The following is a 22,038-nucleotide window of genomic DNA, read 5'->3' on the forward strand; positions in this document are numbered from 1 at the left end:
ACAGACAGACCTGAAATAAAGACAAAAGCTACTCACTCTTGCTGTAGTCCCTGAATACCTTGTAAAGCTGAAGATCCACTCTCAATTGCACTCTCCTCACTGTCACTTGGGATATCCAGTGAAGACAAGGAGGTGGTGTCAATTTTAACTAAATGTAAAGAAAAAGAGCAGTGTGGGCTACAAATATATATGCCTCTGTGATCATTTTCAGGATTCCCAGTTTGCCCCACAATGAGAAGTAGCAACAAGATAGAGAAATAAAGAAAAGTCAAGGATGAAAGAAGTGTGTTTTTATGAAAGGAAGAGAAGAACATTTAAAATTTTCATCATAGCTAAAATTCCTTTGAGGGAAGGTACTAGGAGCATTCTGGTACCACTGGAATGAGCTTCTCTAGGATAGCTGAGTTAAGTAGGATAGGGCCTGAGTATGATTTAATTTTCTATCTCTAGCCTCCACAACAAGGGTGTCCTGAAATGTCTGGCTCAATTTGTGTTTGTTGAGTTGAACTTTCTAAATAGTTTACTGACTGTCCAAAGATCAATGCCTAGGTTCACTTCAGAGATGAGGATATCTCTTTTGGTTTTTGTGCCCCCAAATGGAAATGGGTTAATGAGATGAAACACATACCTACTACCTAGTAGGTGCTTGACTCATATTGGCATCTTTCCCTTTCAGCTATTTTGGGAGAAGCCCACAAATATTTATTGTCAACCACTGTTGTTTCAGATCCCTACCAAAACTCAATCAAATGGTCACCTGTCTCCTAGATCTAGTTAAAGCTTCAAAATTTCTATATAGGAGAAGCTTAAGCATGGCAATAAGGTTGTGGGGGGGGAGTGGAACATTTTGCTATTGCAGTTATCTCCATACTCTGATTGTATGTACACTAAAAAGTTTTAAGCATACATTTCTGTGTATGTGTGTCTCTTCATACTGTGTGCACGTATGTTACAAATGTCCTAGTATACTAAAATTTTGTATACATTGTGAAAAATAAAAGTAACATGTAAAGGGTGAGAAAATAGAAATAGAAACATTGATACTTTCTTTTTGTGCTCCGATTGTTTTGTGTGCATTCCTCATTCACCCACATCCCAACCAAGGTGTAAGCATACATTTTGGAGACTATTGGGCTAATGGTTTTAGTTTAAAATTACACTGAAATATTTGAAACTTATTTTGTTTATTCAGAGTGGCTCTGGATGACTGAGGGATATTATGGGGGCAATTCAAAGCCCTGTAAAATTATTGCTTAGTGTTATCACTACCTTGATATCAGCAAATTCTCAGGGAATTATATTTTCTCATTTCCTTTTTGTTCGTCTTTCTCTTTCTCTTTCTCTTTCTATATGGGAACTGATACTGAAATTTTAATTAACCCCCTCACGGAAATCTCAAAGACAGGACTTTGTCATAAACACTTATTATTATCACAATTAACCACTAGTAGACTTTTTTTAAGATTTTATTTATTTATCTGACAGAGAGAAAGAGAGATCACAAGTAGGCAGAGAAGGAGGCACAGGAGGAGGGGGGACGCAGGCTCCCTGCTGAGCAGAAGGCCTGATGTGGGGCTCAATCCCAGGACCCTGGGATCATAACCTGAGCCAAAGGCAGAGGCTTAACCCACTGAGCCACCCAGGTGCCCTAGATTATGATTTTTATTCAGAAAAAATACTACACAGTCTCAACAGTTCGATGCTTAGTATGTTGTTTTTCAGTCTCCTACATTTGGTGATGATGGAGTGATTACAAAACATTAAATTTCAATGAGAAAAGTGTTAGAAAGTGTTTTTTATACTGAGCTAAGATCTCATTTTTAGTCATTTCCATCCACATATCTCGCTTTGTCTTTTAAATTCATGCTAAATATTTATCAGCTCCTTTTTTGACGTGTATTTGAAATCTCTCACCATCCTAACTCTCTCTTTTGATTATATTCCAATTTCCCAATGTCCTTCCTAAGGCACAACATACAAAACTGATTGTAATTCTACAGCTGTGGTGAAGCTAAAGATTTTGAACCACATCATACAATTGTCTTTGATCATTTCCTTACACCCTACACAAAGATCAACTCAAAATGGATAAAAGACCTCAACGTGAGACAGGAATCCATCAGAATCTTAGAGGAGAACATAGGCAGTATTCTCTTCGATATCAGCCACAGCAACTTCTTTCAAGATACGTCTCCAAAGGCAAAGGAAACAAAAGCGAAAATAAACTTCTGGGACTTCATCAAAATCAAAAGCTTCTGCACAGCAAAGGAAACAGTCAAAAAAACAAAGAGGCAACCCACGGAATGGGAGAAGATATTTGCAAATGACAGTACAGACAAAAGGTTGATCATTTCCAATGACAAACTAAAGTAGACACATCTCCATGATGGGAACTGGGTGGCTGGGAGATAGTGGTGAAAGAGGGACTTAATTTATTCCTTTCTGAATTCTGAACTTATTTTTAAGATTAAATAAAAAGGAAGATTATAGCATATGAACTCTCTCCTGTACATATTTTAAAGTTTGTTTATCAAATTATTTGTTGCATGACAACTACTATCTACCATTGTGTTAACTTCTCTGAAGATGCACAAAAGGAAATAAGAGATTTTGTCCTTGAGAAATTTATAATTCATTTGGGAAGAATGTCCATATACATGTAACACAGGCAAATAAAAAAAGTAAAATGGAGTGTGATAGATGCCAAATGGAGGGGAGCACAAGGAAGATGGCAATATTTCAAAGAGAACTATTTTACCTGTAGGGAAGAGAAAAGATATGGTATTGGGAGAGGCAGGTGGTAAGCATGGCTACTTATGTAGGGACAGAAATGTTCTCAACTTTTCCACAAAAGCATTCCTAGTGGCATAGACAGATAAGCACATTTTCTTAGAATGTCCCAGGGTGTGTGACTTAACAAGCTTAAAACTATTTTTGGCATTGCAGCTTTATCTTAAAAGGTTACTCAAATTGTACATTTTTCTCTAACAAAAATCATATTTTTAAAATATAAAATGCTTTAAATTACTTATTATCAAATAACACACAGGTTCCAGGAAGATACATAGTATTTCACTCAAATATATGTATGCCCCAATTTGAGAGGCCTGGACTAAACAAAAGAGCATCATTGCACATTCGTTTTTTTTTTAATTTTAATTTAATTTAATTTTTTTCAGTGTTCCAAGATTCATTGTTTATGCACCACACCCACTGCTCATTGCACATTTTTAAGCACTGAAGAGACATGATAAAAAATAGTATTTATAAATATTCTTGAAGCTGTGTGCACAAATAATTAAAAGGGGTGAAAAGAGATAGGAAATAGGACATTTCCAAAAGAGAATAGATGGAGGAATTCAAGGCCCAGAAAGAGGCACACTGAAGCTTACCTGATCCAGAATTTTTACCATCTCCTCCAATGAGTGGGACTGTAATGGCTGCAGGGTCCCCATCTGCAGGCAAAGTAGTATACACCATGGGCAGTGACTGTACCACAAGTGGGATGGTCTTCAGGCCACCCAATTTATTTGGTAGCCTGACTGAAGGCATGGTGTGAATCACATGTAAGATCTGCTGGCCACCAGTGTTCTGAGAGGAGGACAGGATAGAACCTGAAGTCAGAACTGTAGGGGTATTTGCTGATGTGCCTGTGTTAGATGTTGAAGTGGACACTAAAAGTGTCTGGAGAGCAGGCTGTGGCTTGGTAGGGTGTACTGGAGCTTGTAGCAGGTTGGCAGGCTGGAGCTTGCCTTGAAAGCTGGAGCTTTCATAAGCCTTGGGCTTATGAAAAGAGAGGTCAACTGGTTCCATCTGGGGCAGGTTGAAATCATTATCCAGAAGTTCTTCTGGGGGCTCAATCTTGATGTCACTAATTAGTGATGAGTTCTCCATAGGATTGGCATCCAGGAATGGTGCAGACGTCATCTTCTCTCTGTTTGCTGACAGAGGAGGATCTCTGATATAAATAGAGCCAGTGACCTTAAATAAATGAATGAATGAAAGGTGCAAAATAGTCAGTACCCTGAAGAAGAGACATGTGAACCATGAAAACAAGAAATCTGTATTTTCTTCTCATGGACAGAATACATAGGGATTTGAGAGAAGTGAGGCTGGAGTATGAAGAAAAAAGAAGGGAAACTTTACTGAACACTGGTACTAACCAGGCACTGCATCAGGCAATTGATACAAATTATTTCATTTAGTCTTTATAATAACCATATAACATTACTTAAAGTCAACATTTTTTGCATATCAACTGTAAGTACTGTGCTAAGCCCAGTGAGGGCAAATGCAAGAGTTTACCCATGAAGTGCATACTAACATACTAACTATAATGATAGAATAATATGAATAGCTTAATAGTCACACCATAATAAGTGATGCAGCAGAGATATAAAGCAGGGCATTTTAGAAGAAGAAAAAAGAAAAATTAATTCTGTCTAGACAAGATGAGAGAAGGCTTCAAGGAGATAGAGCTATTATATATGGATCTTAGATAACTGATAAGAATTCTTTAGGCAGAGAAGGGGTAAGATATATATTGCTGTCTATAGAGATATAGCAACAGACAATATGCTTAGGGAATAATGATACAGTATTGTCAGCTGTATTATATGCAAAACAAAAATATCCAACTTTAAAATTTAAATGACCATTTTATAGATAACATACTTTTTAAAAACCCATAGTACCTCAACCTAGTTAAAAATTCCTAAAAATTCCATTAATGTAAAGGTTAATGATACTGTGAATTGTGTATGCTATTGTCAAACAACACCCTGGACCTTGAAGATGGTCTTGGAAATAATGGTATTACTTTATCCCGTTAACAAAACAAGACATCATTCTCTATCATAATTAGATTTGGGTTATAGAAGTTTTATTTTTTTATTGTTTTTATTAACTTATAATGTATTATTTGCCCCAGGGGTACAGGTCTGTGAATCATCAGGCTTACGCATTTCACAGCACTCACCATAGCACATACACTTCCCAATGTCCAAAACCCAACCACCCTCTCTCTACCCCTCTCCCCCTCATTAACTGTCAGTTTGTTTTGTGAGATTTAGAGTCTCTTGTGGTTTGTCTCCCTCCTGATCCCATCTTGTTTCATTTTTTCCTTCCCTATCCCCTCACAAACCACCCTCCTCCCTGCCTCTCAAATTCCTCATATCATAGAGACCACATGATAATTGTCTTTCTCTGATTGACTTATTTTGTTCAGCATAATACCCACTAGTTCCATCCATGTCATTGCAAATGTCGAGATTTCATTTTTAATGGCTACATAGTATTCCTGTGTGTGTGTGTGTGTACCACATCTTCTTTATCCATTCATCTTGATGGACATATAGGTTCTTTCCATAGTTTGGCTATTGTGGACATTGCTGCTATAAACATTTGGGTGCACGTGCCCCTTCTGATCACTATATTTGTGTCTTTAGTGTAAATACCCAGTAGTGCAATTGCTGGGTCATAGGGTAGCTCTATCTTCAACTTTTTGAGGAGCCTCCATGCTGTTTTCCAGAGGGATTATAAGAGTTTTAAATTATGAAACGTGCTCAATAATGCATCCCTTACACAAAATAAAACTATCCTTTATTTTTACATATTAGGAATATGATGGAAAGTTGAGTTTGAGGAAAGGCTGTGCTATAAAATATAATTATTTCAAAGACCAGAGTGACATGTGCAGAGTTATTTTTGTGGGAATTAACTAGCTCCTCAATGAAGGAAAAATTGAAGAAAAAATAAGTGCATACAGAGATCAAAAAGAAAGTAAGAGGGAAAATATTGGTGACACATTTATGAGACAATTGGAAAAAATTGAATATTGACAGGATATTGGATGATATTTAAGAATTATTAATGTTTATAGATTTGATATAGATTATTGGAAGATGGCAGGAATAGGAGGACCCTAGACTCTCCTTGCTCCATGGATACAACTAGATAACTACCAAATCATCCAAAGTAATCAAGAAATTGATCTGAAGACTAGCAGAACAAACTCCATGACTAAAAGTCATCACAAAAGGCCACATCACAAAAGGCCACATCAAAGAAAGTAGGAAGACTGGAGATGTGGTTTGGGAGAGAAATGGATTGCAGTGGCTGCAGTGAGGAGGGAGCCACAGTCATGGAGGAGGGTGAGAGACAGACTAACACACATGGAGTGCACAAATAACAATTGGCATGGAAAGTGAGAGGGGCTGAATTTTAAGACTCCTGACAACAGGTGGAACTTAGACCGCAGAGTTTTAAAGGTCAGCGATCTGGATAGCATTGTATTGCTCTTGGAGAGAAGGCAAGGAAACAACTTGTGGAACTAGAGCATGGAGACAGTGACCTGAGGAGCACCTGAGGCACAGAGTAGGGAGGTTATTTGTTCATTTCATAGTGCATTCCACAGAGGCAGCATTCATGGAGAGACCCTCTGGGAGCAAAGGAACTGGCTAGAGCCATTTCCCACACCTTCTCAGCAAAAGTACAGGGCCACCTGAAAGAACAAGTCCAGGACCAATGCTCACTGCCTAACTTGTTACACCAAAGCCACATGCTCCAGAAATCATCCTCTCCCAGTCTTGCCCTGTCAAGGCCCACTTCTCTAGAAGACAGGCACAAATCCTTGCTTATACTGTGTCCCCCAACCCAGAAGATTTGCAAAGCCTTGGTTCTAGTCGTGGTGATGACAGCTCTCATTTCACAAGCAGAAGAGAGTACACCTAGTTAAAATATGTCACATTCATCCCAGGACCAAATACTTCTCACAACAGGGAAAGACAGCCTCTGGAACTATTGGCCTGAAGGATAAAGCAGCTCAGACAAAACAGCAGTGCACATGCAGAACACATCAGTGTTCTCCCAGATGGAGAGTAACATCAGTGTTACTCCCAGATGTGCCAAGCCCTGAGAAACAAAGGACACACAGCAGGGCACTACAAGTGACAGGCTGGAGGTAGGCAACATAAAAGCAGTAAAAATGAGTATTTCTGTAAAAAAAAAAAAGTCAAGGAACTCAGAAAAGAAAGGATGAAAAAAATCTAACAAAATTTACCTTGAACATGGAGAGGAGAAGAGTAAAGAGTGGGTTCAAATGTAAACAACCATCAACTTCATATAGATTGCTATATGCAGAAATGGTTATATACAAATTTAATGATACCCATACAACAAAAAGACTAAGTATGCAAAGAAGAGAGAGAAAGAAATCCAAATACACCACTACATAAATACAGAAAAGGATGAGTGTGAGAGAGAGACAGAGAGAAGGATCAGAGAGAAAATCTTCAGAAATAACAACATAACAAATAATAAAATGACAATAAACCATATATCTATCACTGACTGGATTGAATGAAAATGGAGTAAATGCTCCAGTAGGAAAAAAAATATGGTCATAGAATGGATATATATAAAAAAAAGACCTGTCTACATGCTGTCTACAAGGACACTAATTTTAGAACTAAAGACATTGTCAGATTAAAAGTGCGATAACTGAGGACTATCTGTCACACAGATGGATGTCAAAAGAAACCTGTAGTAGCAATATTTATATTGGAAAAGCTAGATGTTAAAACAGACACTGTAACAAGAGACAAAAAATGACACTGCACAATAATAAGGAGGACAATGAAACAAGAACATAAAACAATTGTAAATATTTATGCACCCAGTATAGGAGCACCCATATATATATATATATATATATATATATATATATATATAAATTAATAACAAACATAAAGGACCTAATTGATAATAATACAATACTGGTAGGGGCATTTAACACCCCATTTACAACAATGGACACATCATCTAAAAAGAATATAAAAAACAAAATAATGGCTTTGAAATAACAAATTGGAACAGAAGGACTTAACAGATATATTCATAACATATATTCAAAAAATAGAATACACATCTTTTTGAAATGCACATGGAACATTATCCAGAATAGAAAATATAATAGACCGCAAAATAAACCTCAATAAATCCAAGAAGTTCAATGACATATTATGTGACTTTTCTGACCACAACGTTATGAATCTATAAGACAAATAAAAGAAAAAATATGGAAAGAGCACAGATATATGGAGGTCAAGTAATATGTCACTAAACAATTAATGGGTCAACCAGGAAATCAAAGAAGAAATTAAAAAGTATAAGAAAATGAAAAATGGAGAGAGAAGAGGGGCCAGATGGCAGAGAAGTAGGAGACCCTGTTCCAACTGGTCCCCTAGAGTAAGCTAAATATCTATCAGAACACTCTGAACACCCATGAAATCAGCCTGGGGTGTAAGATTATACATTCTGGATCTCCATGGTGGCAGAAGACATCCGTGGAGAGGTAAAGCAGAGTGGGAATGCTCTGACTGTTACTGGAGGATAAACAGAAGGGGGAGGAAACCACCAGAAGTGACCCCTTAGAAAATAATACCACAATACGAAAGTACCCTGTGATTGGGGACCAGCATTAACTTGGAGTGAGGTTAAAGCACTCAAAAAGAGCAAAATATCTTAAGGGGCAACTGGTAGAATTGGGCAGTCATGGGAACGGGCCTAAGCCCACAGACTCTGGACGGCCACCACCGGCAACCACCCCTTCCAGAGAAAGTCCGGCGGAGTTTCCAGTCCATGGTCCCCGAGCTTGTGGCTTTCTGCTGCTTGAACCACTGCTCCACTAGGAGCACTCCCCTTCTGCCCACACCTGAGAGAGCCTGGTGTGGGAGCTCTCTGGCAGTGTCTAGGAACATGGCCTTCTGCGACTGGCTGGGGGCCTGAATGCTACCACTCTGTGCCTGAGAGAACCAGACTGCAGTCCCAGCAAAAGGAGCCACTAGAGGCAGGCTCCCTGGAAAAATACTGCTCTTGGTTTTAGCTGCATAGGGGTGTAGAGACAAGCGGGGGGAATCGGGCAAATACTGATACAAGGCTGGGTGTGCACACTGCCTGTGGGAGGTTGTGCTGTTCAGCAGAGTTTGCAGAGGGGGAGTCTGTGTGTTCTGGACATTCAGGAGAACAGTCTGAGGGTTCTATCTGAGGAGGAGGTCTGGGTGCAGACAGATTCTTTCTTTACTCTGACCCCCTGAAAAGCCACAAAAAGCTGCCAAAGAACAAAAACCTCCAGAGAACAAAACCCCGAAAAACTGGTTTCCACAGACTGCAGCCCCTTGATAACCTGCAGGACATCTCAATCCAAGCAAGACTGACAGGAAAACAGTGCATCAGGCCTCTCTCCCAGAAGGCAAGCCAAAAGAACAAGAGGAAAACAACCACAGGGTTCCTATGAAACTGTAAAACCCCAGAATCAGGGGAAAATAATATATTAAGCTATTAAGCTTCCTGTATTGCCCTAAAACCTGTATACTTCATAAATACTTTTTAAATTTGTTCTCACATTTCTTGTTCTTTTAGTTTTTTTAACCTACTTACCATTACAACAAGAGGTTTAATACAACATATTCCATAATAACTTTTTAACTTGAACTTTTTCATACATACACCTGGGTTTCTTTTTCTTTTTTTTCTTTTTCTTTTCTTTTCTTTTTTTTTCTTTTTGGTTAATATACATGTAGATATATGCTGCAGGTAACCCTCTTTCCCTATTCAATACTACCTTTATATATAAACCAGTTTTAATTTCCCCGTATCTCTGAAAAGTTGAGTCCTTTAACAAAGACATCAAGATACACCCAGGAAGAACCAAAATAACCTTCCACCCTCCCATCTTCTATCAGTGTTTCTGTGTATTTGTTTTTGTTCTGATATATAACTCTTATTCTTGGGGTTCATTTTGGCTGGGTTCTTCATTTTTTTTCTTGTCATTTTCTTTGGTTGGTCATTTTGTTTGTTCATTTTTCTTTACATACCTCATAAATCTTACTTTGGGGGTTCATGTCGGCTGGGTTCTCTCTTTTTTTCTCTTTTTCTCTCTTTTAAATTTTTTTCTTTCTTTTTGGTGGTGACTTCCATCACTCCAAAACTTTCCGGGGTGCACCTTCCCTGGATCGTGGTTGATATATTTGGCTATACATCCCCTCAACAACCTGTCACCAAAATGACTAGAATAAGGAACACCCAACAGGAAAAATTCAGAGACTGTGCCTTCTGCCAGAGAACTACTGGACATGGACATAAACAGTATGTCAGAAAGGGACTTCAGGGTAACAATTATCCAGTCAATGGCTAGGTTAGAGAAACCCATTAGCGACAACAAAGAATCTTTGAGGGCAGAAGTAGGAGCCAACATGGCAGAAGTTAAAAGTGCTATCAGTGATATCCAATCTGATCTAAATACTCTAAGAGATAAGGTAACTGAGGCAGAAGATAGAACTAGTGATCTAGAGGACAAACTGATAGAGAAAAAGGATCAGGAGGAGGCCTATATCAAACAGCTTAGAAGCCATGAAAACAGAATGAGGGAAATAAATGACACAATGAAACTTTCCAATGTCAGAATTATTGGAATCCCTGAGTGGGTGAGAAATGACTAAAAGATATAGTTGAATAAATTCTGGATGAAAATCTCCCCAATTTGGAAAATGGTACAAGCGTTCATGTCCTAGACGCAGAAAGCACAACCCCCAAGATTAAGGAATCTAGAAAGATGTTGAGGCACTTAATTGTGAAACTGATGCATCATAATTTTAGACAAGAGCTTCTGAGGGCAGCTAGGGGTAACAGATTCCTTAGGTACAGAGAAAGGTCCATCAGAATAATGTCAGACCTGTCCACAGAAACCTGACAAGCCAGAAAGGGTTAGCAAGACATATTCAGGGCAATAAATGAGAAGAACATGCAGCCAAGAATACTTGATCCAGCAAGGTTGACATTGAAAATGGCTAGGGAGATAAAGAGCTTCCAAGACTGGCAAGGTTTAAAAGAGTATCTGATCACCAAGCCAGCCCTCCAAGAAATAATAAGGGAGATTCTATAAAAGAAGAAAGAACCCAGGAATGACAAAGAACAGAAATTTACAGTGACAATCTATGGAAACAGCAACTTTACAGGCAACATGATGTCAATAAAAACTTATCTTTCAATAATCATTCTCAACATTAATGGCCTAAATATTCCCATAAAACGGCACAGGGTTGCACATTGGATAAAATGACAGGACCCATCCATATGCTGTCTACAAGAGACACATTTGGAACCTAAAGATACATCCAGATGAAAGTGGAGAGATTTAAAAGGCTATTTCATACCAGTGGGCCTCAAATGAAAGCTGAGGTAGCAATTCTCAGGTCAGATAAATTAAATTTTAAACTAAAGACTGTAGTCAGAGATACATAAGGACACTACATTATTGTTAATGGGACTATTCACCAAGAAGATCTAACAATTATAAATATGTATGCCCCCAATATGGGAGCAGCCAACTACATAAGCCAACTGTTAATCAAAATAAAGAGTCATATTGATGAATACATAAATTGTAGGGTATCTTAACATGCCACTCTCAGTAACAGACAGATCATCCAAAGAGAAAATCAATAAAGAAAAAAAAGCTTTGAATGATGGATTGGACCAGATGGACCTCATAGATATATACAGAACATTCCACCCCAAACCAACAGAATACTCATTCTTCTCGAGTGCACAAGGAACATTCTCCAGAATAGACAATGTACTGGGTCACAAATCAGGGCTCAACCAATACCAAAAGACTGAGATTATTTCCCACGTATTCTCTTACTACGATGCTTTGAAAGTAGAACTCAACCACAAGAGAAGTTTGGAAGGAATTCAAACTCTTGGAATGTAAAGACCACCATGCTTAAGAATGATTGGATCAACCAGGAAAACAAGGAACTTAAACAATTCATGGAAACCAATGAAAATGAAGACACATCGGTCCAAAACCTATGGGATACAGCAAAGCCAGTCCTAAGAGGCAAATACATAGCCATCCAAGATTCCCTCAAAAGAATTGAAAAATCCAGAACACCCTACCTCTCTTTACACATTAAAAAACTAGAAAATGAACAACAAATTAAGCCCACCCCATGCACAAGGTGGGAAATAATCAAGATTAGAGCAGAGATCAATGAGTTAGAAACTAGAGATACAGTAGAACACATTAATGAAACTAGAAGCTGGTTCTTTGAAAGAATCTATAAGATTGATAAACTACTGGCCAAACTAATCAAAAAAAAAGGAGAGAGAGAGAGAGATAAAGAGAGGACCTAAATTAATAAAATTATGAATGAAAGGGGAGAGATCAAGACTAATGCCAAGGAAGTAGAAAAAATCATCAGAAATTATTATCAACAGTTATATGCCAATAAGTTAAGCAACCTAGAAAAAATGGTTGCATTCCTGGAAACTTATAAACTTCTAAGCCAGAAATGGAGAAACTGACAATTTGAATAGAGTAATATCTAGTAACAAGATTGAAGCTGTGACCAAAAACCACCCAAAAAACAAGAGCCCAGGACCTGTTAGATACCCTGGGGAATCCTACCATTATATTCAAAGAAGAAATAATACCTTCTGAAGCTGTTTCAAAATATAGAAACAGAAAGGAAACTTCCAGACTCTTGTTATGAAGCCAGAATTATGATGATCCCCATATCTGGCAAAGATCCCATCAAAAAGGAGAATTTCAGACCAATTCATCCCTGATGAATATGGATGTCAAGATTCTCAACAAGATCCTAGCAAATAAGATCCATCAGTACATTATGACCAGGTAGGATTTATCCCTGGGATTCAAGGGTGTTTCAACATTTGCAAATCAAACAATGTGATAGAACAAATCAATAGGAGAAGATAGAAGAACAACATGGTCCTCTCAATAGATGCAGAAAAAGCATTTGACAAAATAGAGCATGGATCCGTTCCTTTTTTTTTTTTTAAAGATTTTATTTATTTATTTGACAGGCAGAGATTACAAGTAGGCTGAGAGGCAGGCAGAGAGAGAGGAGGAAGCAAGCTCCCCGCTGAGCAGAGATCCAGATGCGGGGCTCGATCCCAGGACCCTGGGATCATGACCTGAGCAGAAGGCAGAGGCTTTAACCCACTGAGCCACCCAGGCACCCCCTGGATCCGTTCTTAATAAAACTCTTCAGAGTATAGGGATAGAGGGAACATTCCTCAGCTTCATAAAATCTATCTATGAAAAACCCACAGCGAATATCATTCTCAATGGGGAAAAGCTGACAGCATTCCCTTTGAGATCAGGAACATGACAAGGATGCCCACTCTCACCACTGTTGTTCAACATAGTAATAGACATCCTAGCAATAGCAATCAGACAACAAAAAGAAAGTAAAGATATTCAAATTGGCAAAGAAGAAGTCACACTCTCTCTCTTCACAGATGACATGATACTTTATATGGAAAACTGAAAACACTCCACCTTCAAACTACTAGAACTTATACAGAATTTCAATAATGTGGTAGGATACAAAATCAATGTACAGAAATCAGTTGCTTTCTTATACAATAAGAACAAAAATATAGAAAGGGAAATCAGAGAATAGATTCCATTTACTATAGCAACAAGAACAATAAGATACCTGGGAATAAACCTAACCAAAAAGGTAAAGGATCTGTACTCGAGGAACTGTAGAACACTCATGAAAGAAATTGAAGAAGAAACAAAAAGATGGAAAAGCATTCCATGCTCATGGATTGGAAGAATAAACCTTGTTCAAATGTCTATACTGCCTAGAGAAATCCATACTTTCTATGCCACCCTGATCAAAATACCGGTGATATTTTTCAAAATCCTGGAACAAACAATCCTAAAATTTGTATGGAACCAGAAAAGAGCCTGAATTGCTAAGGAAATATTGAAAAAGAATAACAAAACTGGGGTCATCATGTTGCCCGATTTCAAGCTTTACTACAAAGCTGTGATCACACCAAGACAGCATGGGACTGGCACAAAAACCGACACATCAACCAGTGGAACAGAATAGAAAGCCCAGATATGGACCCACAACTCTATGGTCAAATAATCTTTGACAAAGCAGGAAAAAATGTCTAGTGGAGAGAAGACTGTCTCTTCAATAAACGGTGCTGGGAAAATTAGAGAGCTATGCATAGCAGAATGAAACTTGACCATTCTCTTACACCATATACAAAGATAAACTCAAAATGGATAAAAGACCTCAATGTGAGGCAGGAATCCATCAGAATCCTAGAGGAGAACATAGGCAGTAACCTCTTCGTTATCAGCCACAGCAACTTCTTTCAAGATATGTCTCCAAAGGCAAAGGAAACAAAAGCGAAAATAAACTTCTGGGACTTCATCAAAATCAAAAGCTTCTGCACAGCAAAGGAAACAGTCAAAAAAACAAAGAGGAAGCCCACAGAAGATATTTTCAAATGACAGTACAAAGGGCTGATACCCAAGATCTATAAAAATCTCCTCAAACTCAAAACTCAAAAGACAGATAATCATGTCAAAAAATGGGCAGAAGACACGAACAGACACTTCTCCAAAGAAGACATACAAGTGGGTAACAGACACATGAAAAAATGTTCAACATTAGCCAAATCAAAATCACATTAAGATACCACCTTACACCAGTTAGAATGGCAAAGATTAACAAGACAGTAAACAACGTGTGTTGGAGAGGATGTAGAGTAAGGGGAACGCTCTTACAGTGTTGGTGGGAATGCAAGTTGGTACAGCCACTTTGGAAAGTAGTGTGGAGATTCCTCAAAAATTAAAAATAGAGCTATGCTATGACCCTTTAATTGTGCTACTGGGTATTTGCCCCAAAGATACAGATATCATGAAAAGAAGGTCCATATGTATCCCAATGTTCATAGCAGCAATGTCCACAATCGTCAAACTGTGGAAAGAGCCATGATTCCCTTCAACATATAAGTGGATAAAGAAGATATGACCCATACATAGAATGGAATATTATGCCTCCACCAGAAAGGATGAATACCCACATTTTGTATCAACATGGATAAGACTGGAGGTGATTATGCTGAGTGAAATAAGTCAAGCAGAGAAAGTCAATTATCATATGGCTTTACTTACTTGTGGAGCAATAGGAATAACACCCAGGACACTAGGAGAAGGAAAGGAAAAGTGAATTGGGGGATATCAGAGTGTGTGAGGCACCATGAGAGTCTGTAGACACTGAGAAACAAACTGAGGGTTTTGGAGGGGTGGGGGTGGGAGTTAGGTGGGCCTGGTGGTGGGTAATAAGGAGGGCTATGTATTGCATGAAGCCCTGGGTGCTGTGCATAAACAATTAATCCTGGAACTCTGAAAAAATAAAATATAATTTAAAACAAATGTCAATCAAAAACAATGGTCCAAAGCTCTTGGGATGTAGCAAATCTGTTCTAAAAGGGAAGTTTACAGAAGTACAGGCCTACCTCAAAAAGCTTGAAAAATCTCAAACCAACAGCTGACCTTACACCTTAAGAAGCTAGAAGACAGAAAGCAAACAAAACATGAAACCAGGAGAAAGAAGGAAATAATAAAGATTAGAGCAGAAAAATGGAACAGAACAATGAAACTTGGAGGTCGTTATTTAAAAAAAAAAAAAAAAAAGAAAGATAAACTTGAATCTCTAGCCAGACTTATCAAGAAAAAAGTGAAAAGTCAAATGAACAGAATCACAAATGATAGAGGAGAAATAACAAATAACACCATAGACATACAAACCATCATGAGAGAATATTATGAAAAACTATGTGGTAACAAATTGGACAACCTGGAAAAGATGGGCAATTCCTAGAAACATAAAAACTACCAAGACTGAAAGAGGAAGAAATAGAAAATTTGAACTGATCAATAACCAGCAAAGAAATTGAATAAGTACTCAAAAAACTCCCAATAAACAAAAACCCAGAAACAGGGAGTTCAGAGGTTAATTCTGCCAAACATTTAAAGAGTTAATAAGAAAGATACCAAGGGGGAGGTAAAGATGACAACATAGTAGTATGACCCTATGCTTTCCTGGTCCCTTAAATACAGCTAGGTAAATATCAAATCATTTTGAACTCCCAGGAAACCGATTTCAGGACTGAGAGAACAAACTGCACAACTAGAGGGAGAAAAGAGGCTATGTCACAAAGGTGGGAGATGCAAAGACATGATTTGTTTGAGAAAAGAATCGCCAGTGCTGTGGAGGGGGTGGAACCCTGATCACAGAGAGGGGAGACACAAAGAGAGAGAGAGAGAGAAAGAGAGAGAGAGAGAGAGAGAAAAACAGAGCACCATATCTTATGGTTCTAGGTACAATTATAAATGGGATCAAATCCTTAATTTCTCCTTTTTCTGTCTTATTGGTGGTGTATAGAATGCATTAATTTTATATACTGACACTTTCCTGAATTCCTGTATGAGTTCTAGCAGTTTGGGGTTGGAGTCTTTTGGGTTTTCCACATAAAGTACCATATCATCTACAAAGAGTGATAGCTTGACTTCTTTGTTGATTCAGATAATTTTATTTCTTTTTGTTGTCTGATTGCTGAGGCTAGGAGTTGTCCTATTCTCTTGAATAGCAGTGGTGATAGTTGACATCACTGCCATGTTCTTGACCTTAGGGGGAAAGCTCTCAGCTTTCCTCCATTGAGAAAGATATACACTGGGGGTTTTTAACAGATGGGTTTTATGATATTGAGGTATGTACTCTCTATCCCTACACTGTGAAGAGTTGTGATCAAGAAAGCATACAGTACTTTGTCAAATGCTTTTTCAGCATCTATTGAGAGTATCATATGGTTCTTGTTCTTTCTTTTATTAATGTATCATATCACATTGATTGATTTGTGGATGTTGAACCAATCTTGCAGCCCAGGAATAAATCCCACTTCGCTGTGGTAAATGATCTTTTTAATGTACTGTTGGATCCTATTGACTAGTATTTTGGTGAAATTTTTTGCATCCTTGTTCATCAGTGATGCTGGTCCGTAATTCTCCATTTTAGTGGGGTCTTTGTCTGGTTTTGGGATCAAGGTAATCCTGGCCTTATAAAATGTGTTTGGAAGTTTTCCTTGCATTTCTATTTTTTTTCAAACAATTCAGGAGAATAGGTATTAATTCTTCTTTAAATGTTTGGTAGAATTCTCCTGAGAAGCAATTGGCCCTGGGCTCTTTTTTGTTGGGAGATATTTGATTACTTCCCTTATGGGTTATAGGTCTGTTCATGTTTTCTATTTCTTCCTGGTTCAGTTTTAGGTTTTATGTTTCTAGGAATGCATCCATTTATTTTTCTAAAAAGATTGTCTAATTTGCTGGCATATGGTTGTTCATAATAGGTTCTTATAATTGTTTGTATTTTTTTGGTGTTGGTTGTGATCTCTTGCATTCATGATTTTCTTTATTGGAGTTCTCTCTCTCTCTCTCTTTTCTCTTTTTGATAAGTTTGTCCAGAGGTTTATGAATCTTATTAACTCTTTCAAAGAGCTAGTGTCTAGTTTGGTTGATCTGTTCTACTGTTTGTTTGTTTGTTTGTTTGTTTGTTTAGTTTCTATTTCATTGATTTCTGCTCTAATCTTTATTATTTCTCTTGCCTGCTCAGGTTAGGTTTTGCTTGCTATTCCTTTTCCAGCTCCTTTAGATGGAGGGTTAGGTTTTGTATTTGAGACTCTTCTTGTTTCTTGAGAAAAGCCTGTAATGCTATAAACTTTCCTCTTAGGACCGACTTTGCTGCATCCCAAAGATTTTGAACAGTTGTGTTTTCATTTTCATTTGTGTCCATGATTTTTTAAAAAAAATTCTTCTTTAATTTCCTGGTTGACCCATTCATTCTTTAGTAAGATGCTCTTTAGCCTCCATGTATTTGAGTTTTTTCCACCTTTCTTCTTGTGCTTGAGTTCTAGTTTTAAAGCATTGTGGTCTGAAAACATGCAGGGAATGACCCCAATATTTTGGTTCCAGTTGAGACCTGATTTGTGATCCAGGATGTGATCTTTTCTGAAGAATATTGCACTGTGTATTCTGTTGCCTTACAATGGAATGTTCTGAATATATCTGTGATGTCCATCTGGTCCAGTGTGTCATTTAAAGCCTTTATTTCCTGTTGATCTTTTGGTTAGATGATCTGTCAATTTCAGTGAGGGAGGTGTTAAAGTCCCCTACTATTATTGTATTATTGTCAATGAGTTTCTTTGATTTTATTATTAATTGGCTTATATAATTGGCTGCTCCCATGTTAGGGGCATAGATATTTAAAACTGTTAGATCTTCTTGATGGACAGCTTCATTAAGTATGATATAATATACTTCCTCATCTCTTATTATTGCCTTTGTCTTAAAATCTAATTTGTGTAATATAAAGATTGGCACCCCCAGCATTCTTCTGATGTGCATTAGCATGGTAAATTGTTTTCCACCCTCTCACATTAAATCTGGAGGTGTATTTGGGTCTAAAATGAGTTTCTTACAAACAGCATATCGATGTGTCTTGATTTTTAATCCATTCTGATACCCTGTGTCTTCTGACTGCTGCATTTAGCCCATTTACATTCAAGGTAACTATGGAAAGATATGAAGTTAGTGCCATTGTATTGCCTGTAAGGTGTCTGTTAGTGTATATTGTCTCTGTTCCTTTCTGGCCTATGTTACTTTTAGGCTCTCTCTTTACTTAGAGGACCCCTTTCAATATTTCCCATAGAGCTGGTTTGGTGTTTGCAAATTCTTTTTGTTTTTAATTGTCCTGGAAGCTTTTTATCTCTCCTTGTATTTTCAATGACAGCCTAGCTAGATATAGTATTCATGGCTGCATATTTTTCTCATTTAGTGTTCTGAATATATTATGCCAGTCCTTTCTGGCCTTCCAGGTCTCTGTAGATTGATCTCTGCCAGTCTAATGTTTCTACCGTTGTAGGTTACATATCCCTTGTCATGAGCTGCTTTTAGGATTCTCTCTTTGTCTCTGAGACTTGTAAGGTTTACTATGATAGGGTGTTGACCCCCCCTTTTTTTTGAGAGGTGTACTCTGTGCCTCTTGGATTTTGATACCTGTTTCCTTTCCCAAGTTAGGGAAGTTCTCTGCTATAATTTGCTCCAATATACCTTCTGCTTATCTGTCTTTTACTTCTTCTTCTGGGATCCCGATTATTCTATTGTTTCATCTTATGGTATCACTTATCTCTCAAATTCTCCCCTAATGATCCAGTTGTTATTTATTTCTCTTTTTCTTCACTTCTTTAGTCTCCATCACTTGGTCTTCTGTGTCACAAATTCACTCCTCTGCCTCAATTATCCTAGCAGTAAGAGCATCCATTTTTTATTGCACCTCATTAATAGCCTTTTTTATTTCAACTTGGTTAGATTTTAGTTCTTTTCTTTCTTCAGAAATAGATTCTCTAGTATCTTCTATGTTTTTTTTCAAGCAAAGCTAGTATGTTTATAATCGTCATTCTGCACTCTAGTTCTGACACCTTACTAATGTCCATATTGATTAGGTCCCTTGCAGTTGGTACTGTCTCTTGTTTTTGTTTGTTTTGTTTTTGTGTGTGTGTGTTTTTGTTTTTGTTTTTTCTTGAGGTGAGTTTTTCTGTTTTGTCATTTGTCCAGAGAAGAAGAGATGCATGAGAGAACAAATGCTAAAAGGGTAACAACAATCCCAGAAAAAGAAACACTAAATGAATCAAAAGAGACCCACAACTGGGGGAAAAAGAAATAAAACAAAAACAAAAACAAAAGAAAATGATCAGACTGGTGAATAGAAGAGAGCCACACATTTGATTTTTGATGTATTTTGGTCTGTTAGAAGAAATCAGCTCCCAAAATTTTAAAGAAAGAAAACCATATGTACACAAAAATAAGGGTAAATACGATGAAGGGACAGAATAGAATTGTAAAGAAGAAAATGAAAAAAAAATTATAAAAGAATTGATAAGGTAAGAAGTTGGCTGATAAAAGAAAGGAAAAATTTATAAAAAAAAAAGGAGAGAATGTGATTAGGCAGGAGACTAAAACAAAGCCATACACTATATTTAGGGTATATTTGGTCTGTGAGAAGATACTGTATTTCAAAATTTTAATGAAAGAAAGAAAGAATGAATGAAAAACAAATATATATACCTCCCATGGTTAAATACAATGAAGGGACAGAGCATGACAGTAAAAATGAAAATTAAAAAAGATTTAAAAACAGGTATTGGTAAGATGTTGATTAAAATAGGAAGAGGAAAAATTCAAAATTAATTAGGAAAAGAAAAAATAAAGAAAATTTTAAAAATTTAACTTTGAAAGACTAAAGAATCATGGGGGGAAAAAGCCATGAATTCTATGTGCTGTATTCTCCTAGTGGAGTTTTGCAGTTCTAATTTGTAAATTTGGTAAATTTGTTCTTGGCTGGATGCTCTTACTGATCTTCTGGGGGAGGGGCTTGTTGCTTTGATCCTCAAATGTCTTTGCTTGAGGTGTAATTGCACCACCCTTGCCAGGGACAGGCTAAGTAATCTGCTTGGGTTTGCTCTGAGTAGTAGCTTTAGTTACCTGAAAGATTTCCTTATAGCTTTGGAGGATGAGAATGAAATGGCAGCCTCCCATCTCCAGCCCCAGAGGAGCTGAGAACTCAGGGTCCCACTTCTCAGTTAGACCTCAGAGAAAAGTCATCAAAGACGCCTTTTTCTCTGGTCTCTTGCTGCACTCCATGCTCACCCATCCTGTGACTGAGTGTTTCTATTTTTGGCACATGGCCCCATTTGGTGTTTCCAAACCCAGCAGACTCCTGCAATGCCCTCCCACGCTGCTTCTCCCAGTGGAGGAAGTGGGGAGGGGGTATCCCTGGATCTGCCACTTGTGGAGTCCCTGGTTGAAGAACAGTGGCCTGATTGTGCTGGAGATCATGGTTTATGGAAACTCTGAGCTGAGAGCTCACTCCTCGACTATGTCTGTACAGCCGGCTACCCCTCTCTGATACTTGGGAGCTCTGCAACACTCAGGAACCCTCTGTCTTTCTTTGACTCTGAGGTTCCTAAGAGTACACTGTCCCATCAAGGGTTTCACTGCTCCCCACCCCCACCTTAGCCGCTGAAGCCACATTCTGGGGAGCAGACTTCTAAAAGTTCTGATTTTGTGCTCTGCTGTTCTGTCACTTTTGGGGATCTGGCTGACAAGTCTGCCACCCCCATGGTCTTTCTTCCCATATATCCCCCGGATTCACTTTTTTGCACATTGTACCTCTGGAAAGTGGTCTCTTTTCTGTTCATAGAATTGCTGCTATTCTTTTTTTTGAACTCCTATTGAGTTTGTAGGTGTTCAAAATGGTTTTATAACTATTTAGTTGAATTCCTAGGACCAGATGAAATTTAGGTCTCCCACTCCTCTGCCATCTTTCTCCTCCCCCCAGGATCTAAGTTCTTTTAACATGCAGACCAGAGAACACCTAGTTAAAACTCACCATACATTGGACAAGGTCCAAACACTCCCCACAGCAGATATGGAGAAACTCTGCAGAGGACAGACCTATGGGAAACAGCAGCTAATAGAAAACAGCAGAGTAAATCAGCATATAGCAGAAACATTTCCTAAAGCACCAGGCCCTAGACAGTATAGGACCTTTTCTTAATATAGCCATTACTTTCAGTAGCAGGAAACATAACTAGCTTTCATAACACACAGATGACAGAGACCTAGACAAGATGCCTAGACAGAGGATCTCACCCCAAAAGAAAACAAGAATAGGTATGGCAAGGGATCTAATAAAAACAGATATAAGTAATATATCTGAACCAGAATTTAAAACAACAATCACAAAGATACTAGCTGGGCTTGAGAAGAACATAGAAACACCAGGGTGTTCTTTATCACAGACATAAAAGATCTAAAAATCTAGTCAGACCAAAACAAAAAGTGCTATAACCAATATGCAAAACCAGCTCTATGCAACGATCACAAGAATTGAGGAAGTAGAGAAAGGAATAAGTGATGTAGAAGATAAAATTATGGACACTAATGAAGCCAAAAAGAAAAGGGAGAGAAAAATATAGGATCATAAAAGTAGATGTATCAAATTCAGAACCTCCATTAAGCATAACATTCTTATTGGAGGAATATCAGAAGAAGGAAAGGGAAAACAGGGCTGAAGGTACATT

The 22,038-nt window shown here is 37.9% G+C and overlaps 1 protein-coding gene across 3 annotated transcripts in view; it reads right to left on the reverse strand.

Annotated features, from left to right (window-relative positions):
* Window positions 1–22,038, reverse strand: part of KLF8 (Kruppel like factor 8) — a 256,081-nt gene that overhangs the window by 46,779 nt on the left and 187,264 nt on the right. For 2 of the 3 annotated variants that reach the window (XM_044234516.1, XM_044234517.1), the window contains exons 3-4: window positions 3,393–3,981; window positions 37–148 (exon numbers count right to left, since the gene is read on the reverse strand). In XM_044234516.1, the coding sequence (XP_044090451.1) occupies window positions 37–148; window positions 3,393–3,981 (701 nt within the window). The remainder of the gene's footprint in view (window positions 1–36; window positions 149–3,392; window positions 3,982–22,038) is intronic. The other variant, XM_044234518.1, reaches the window with a different exon arrangement.

The sequence above is a fragment of the Neovison vison genome, chromosome X (genome assembly GCF_020171115.1).
Source record: "Neovison vison isolate M4711 chromosome X, ASM_NN_V1, whole genome shotgun sequence".
NCBI lineage: Eukaryota > Metazoa > Chordata > Mammalia > Carnivora > Mustelidae > Neogale > Neogale vison.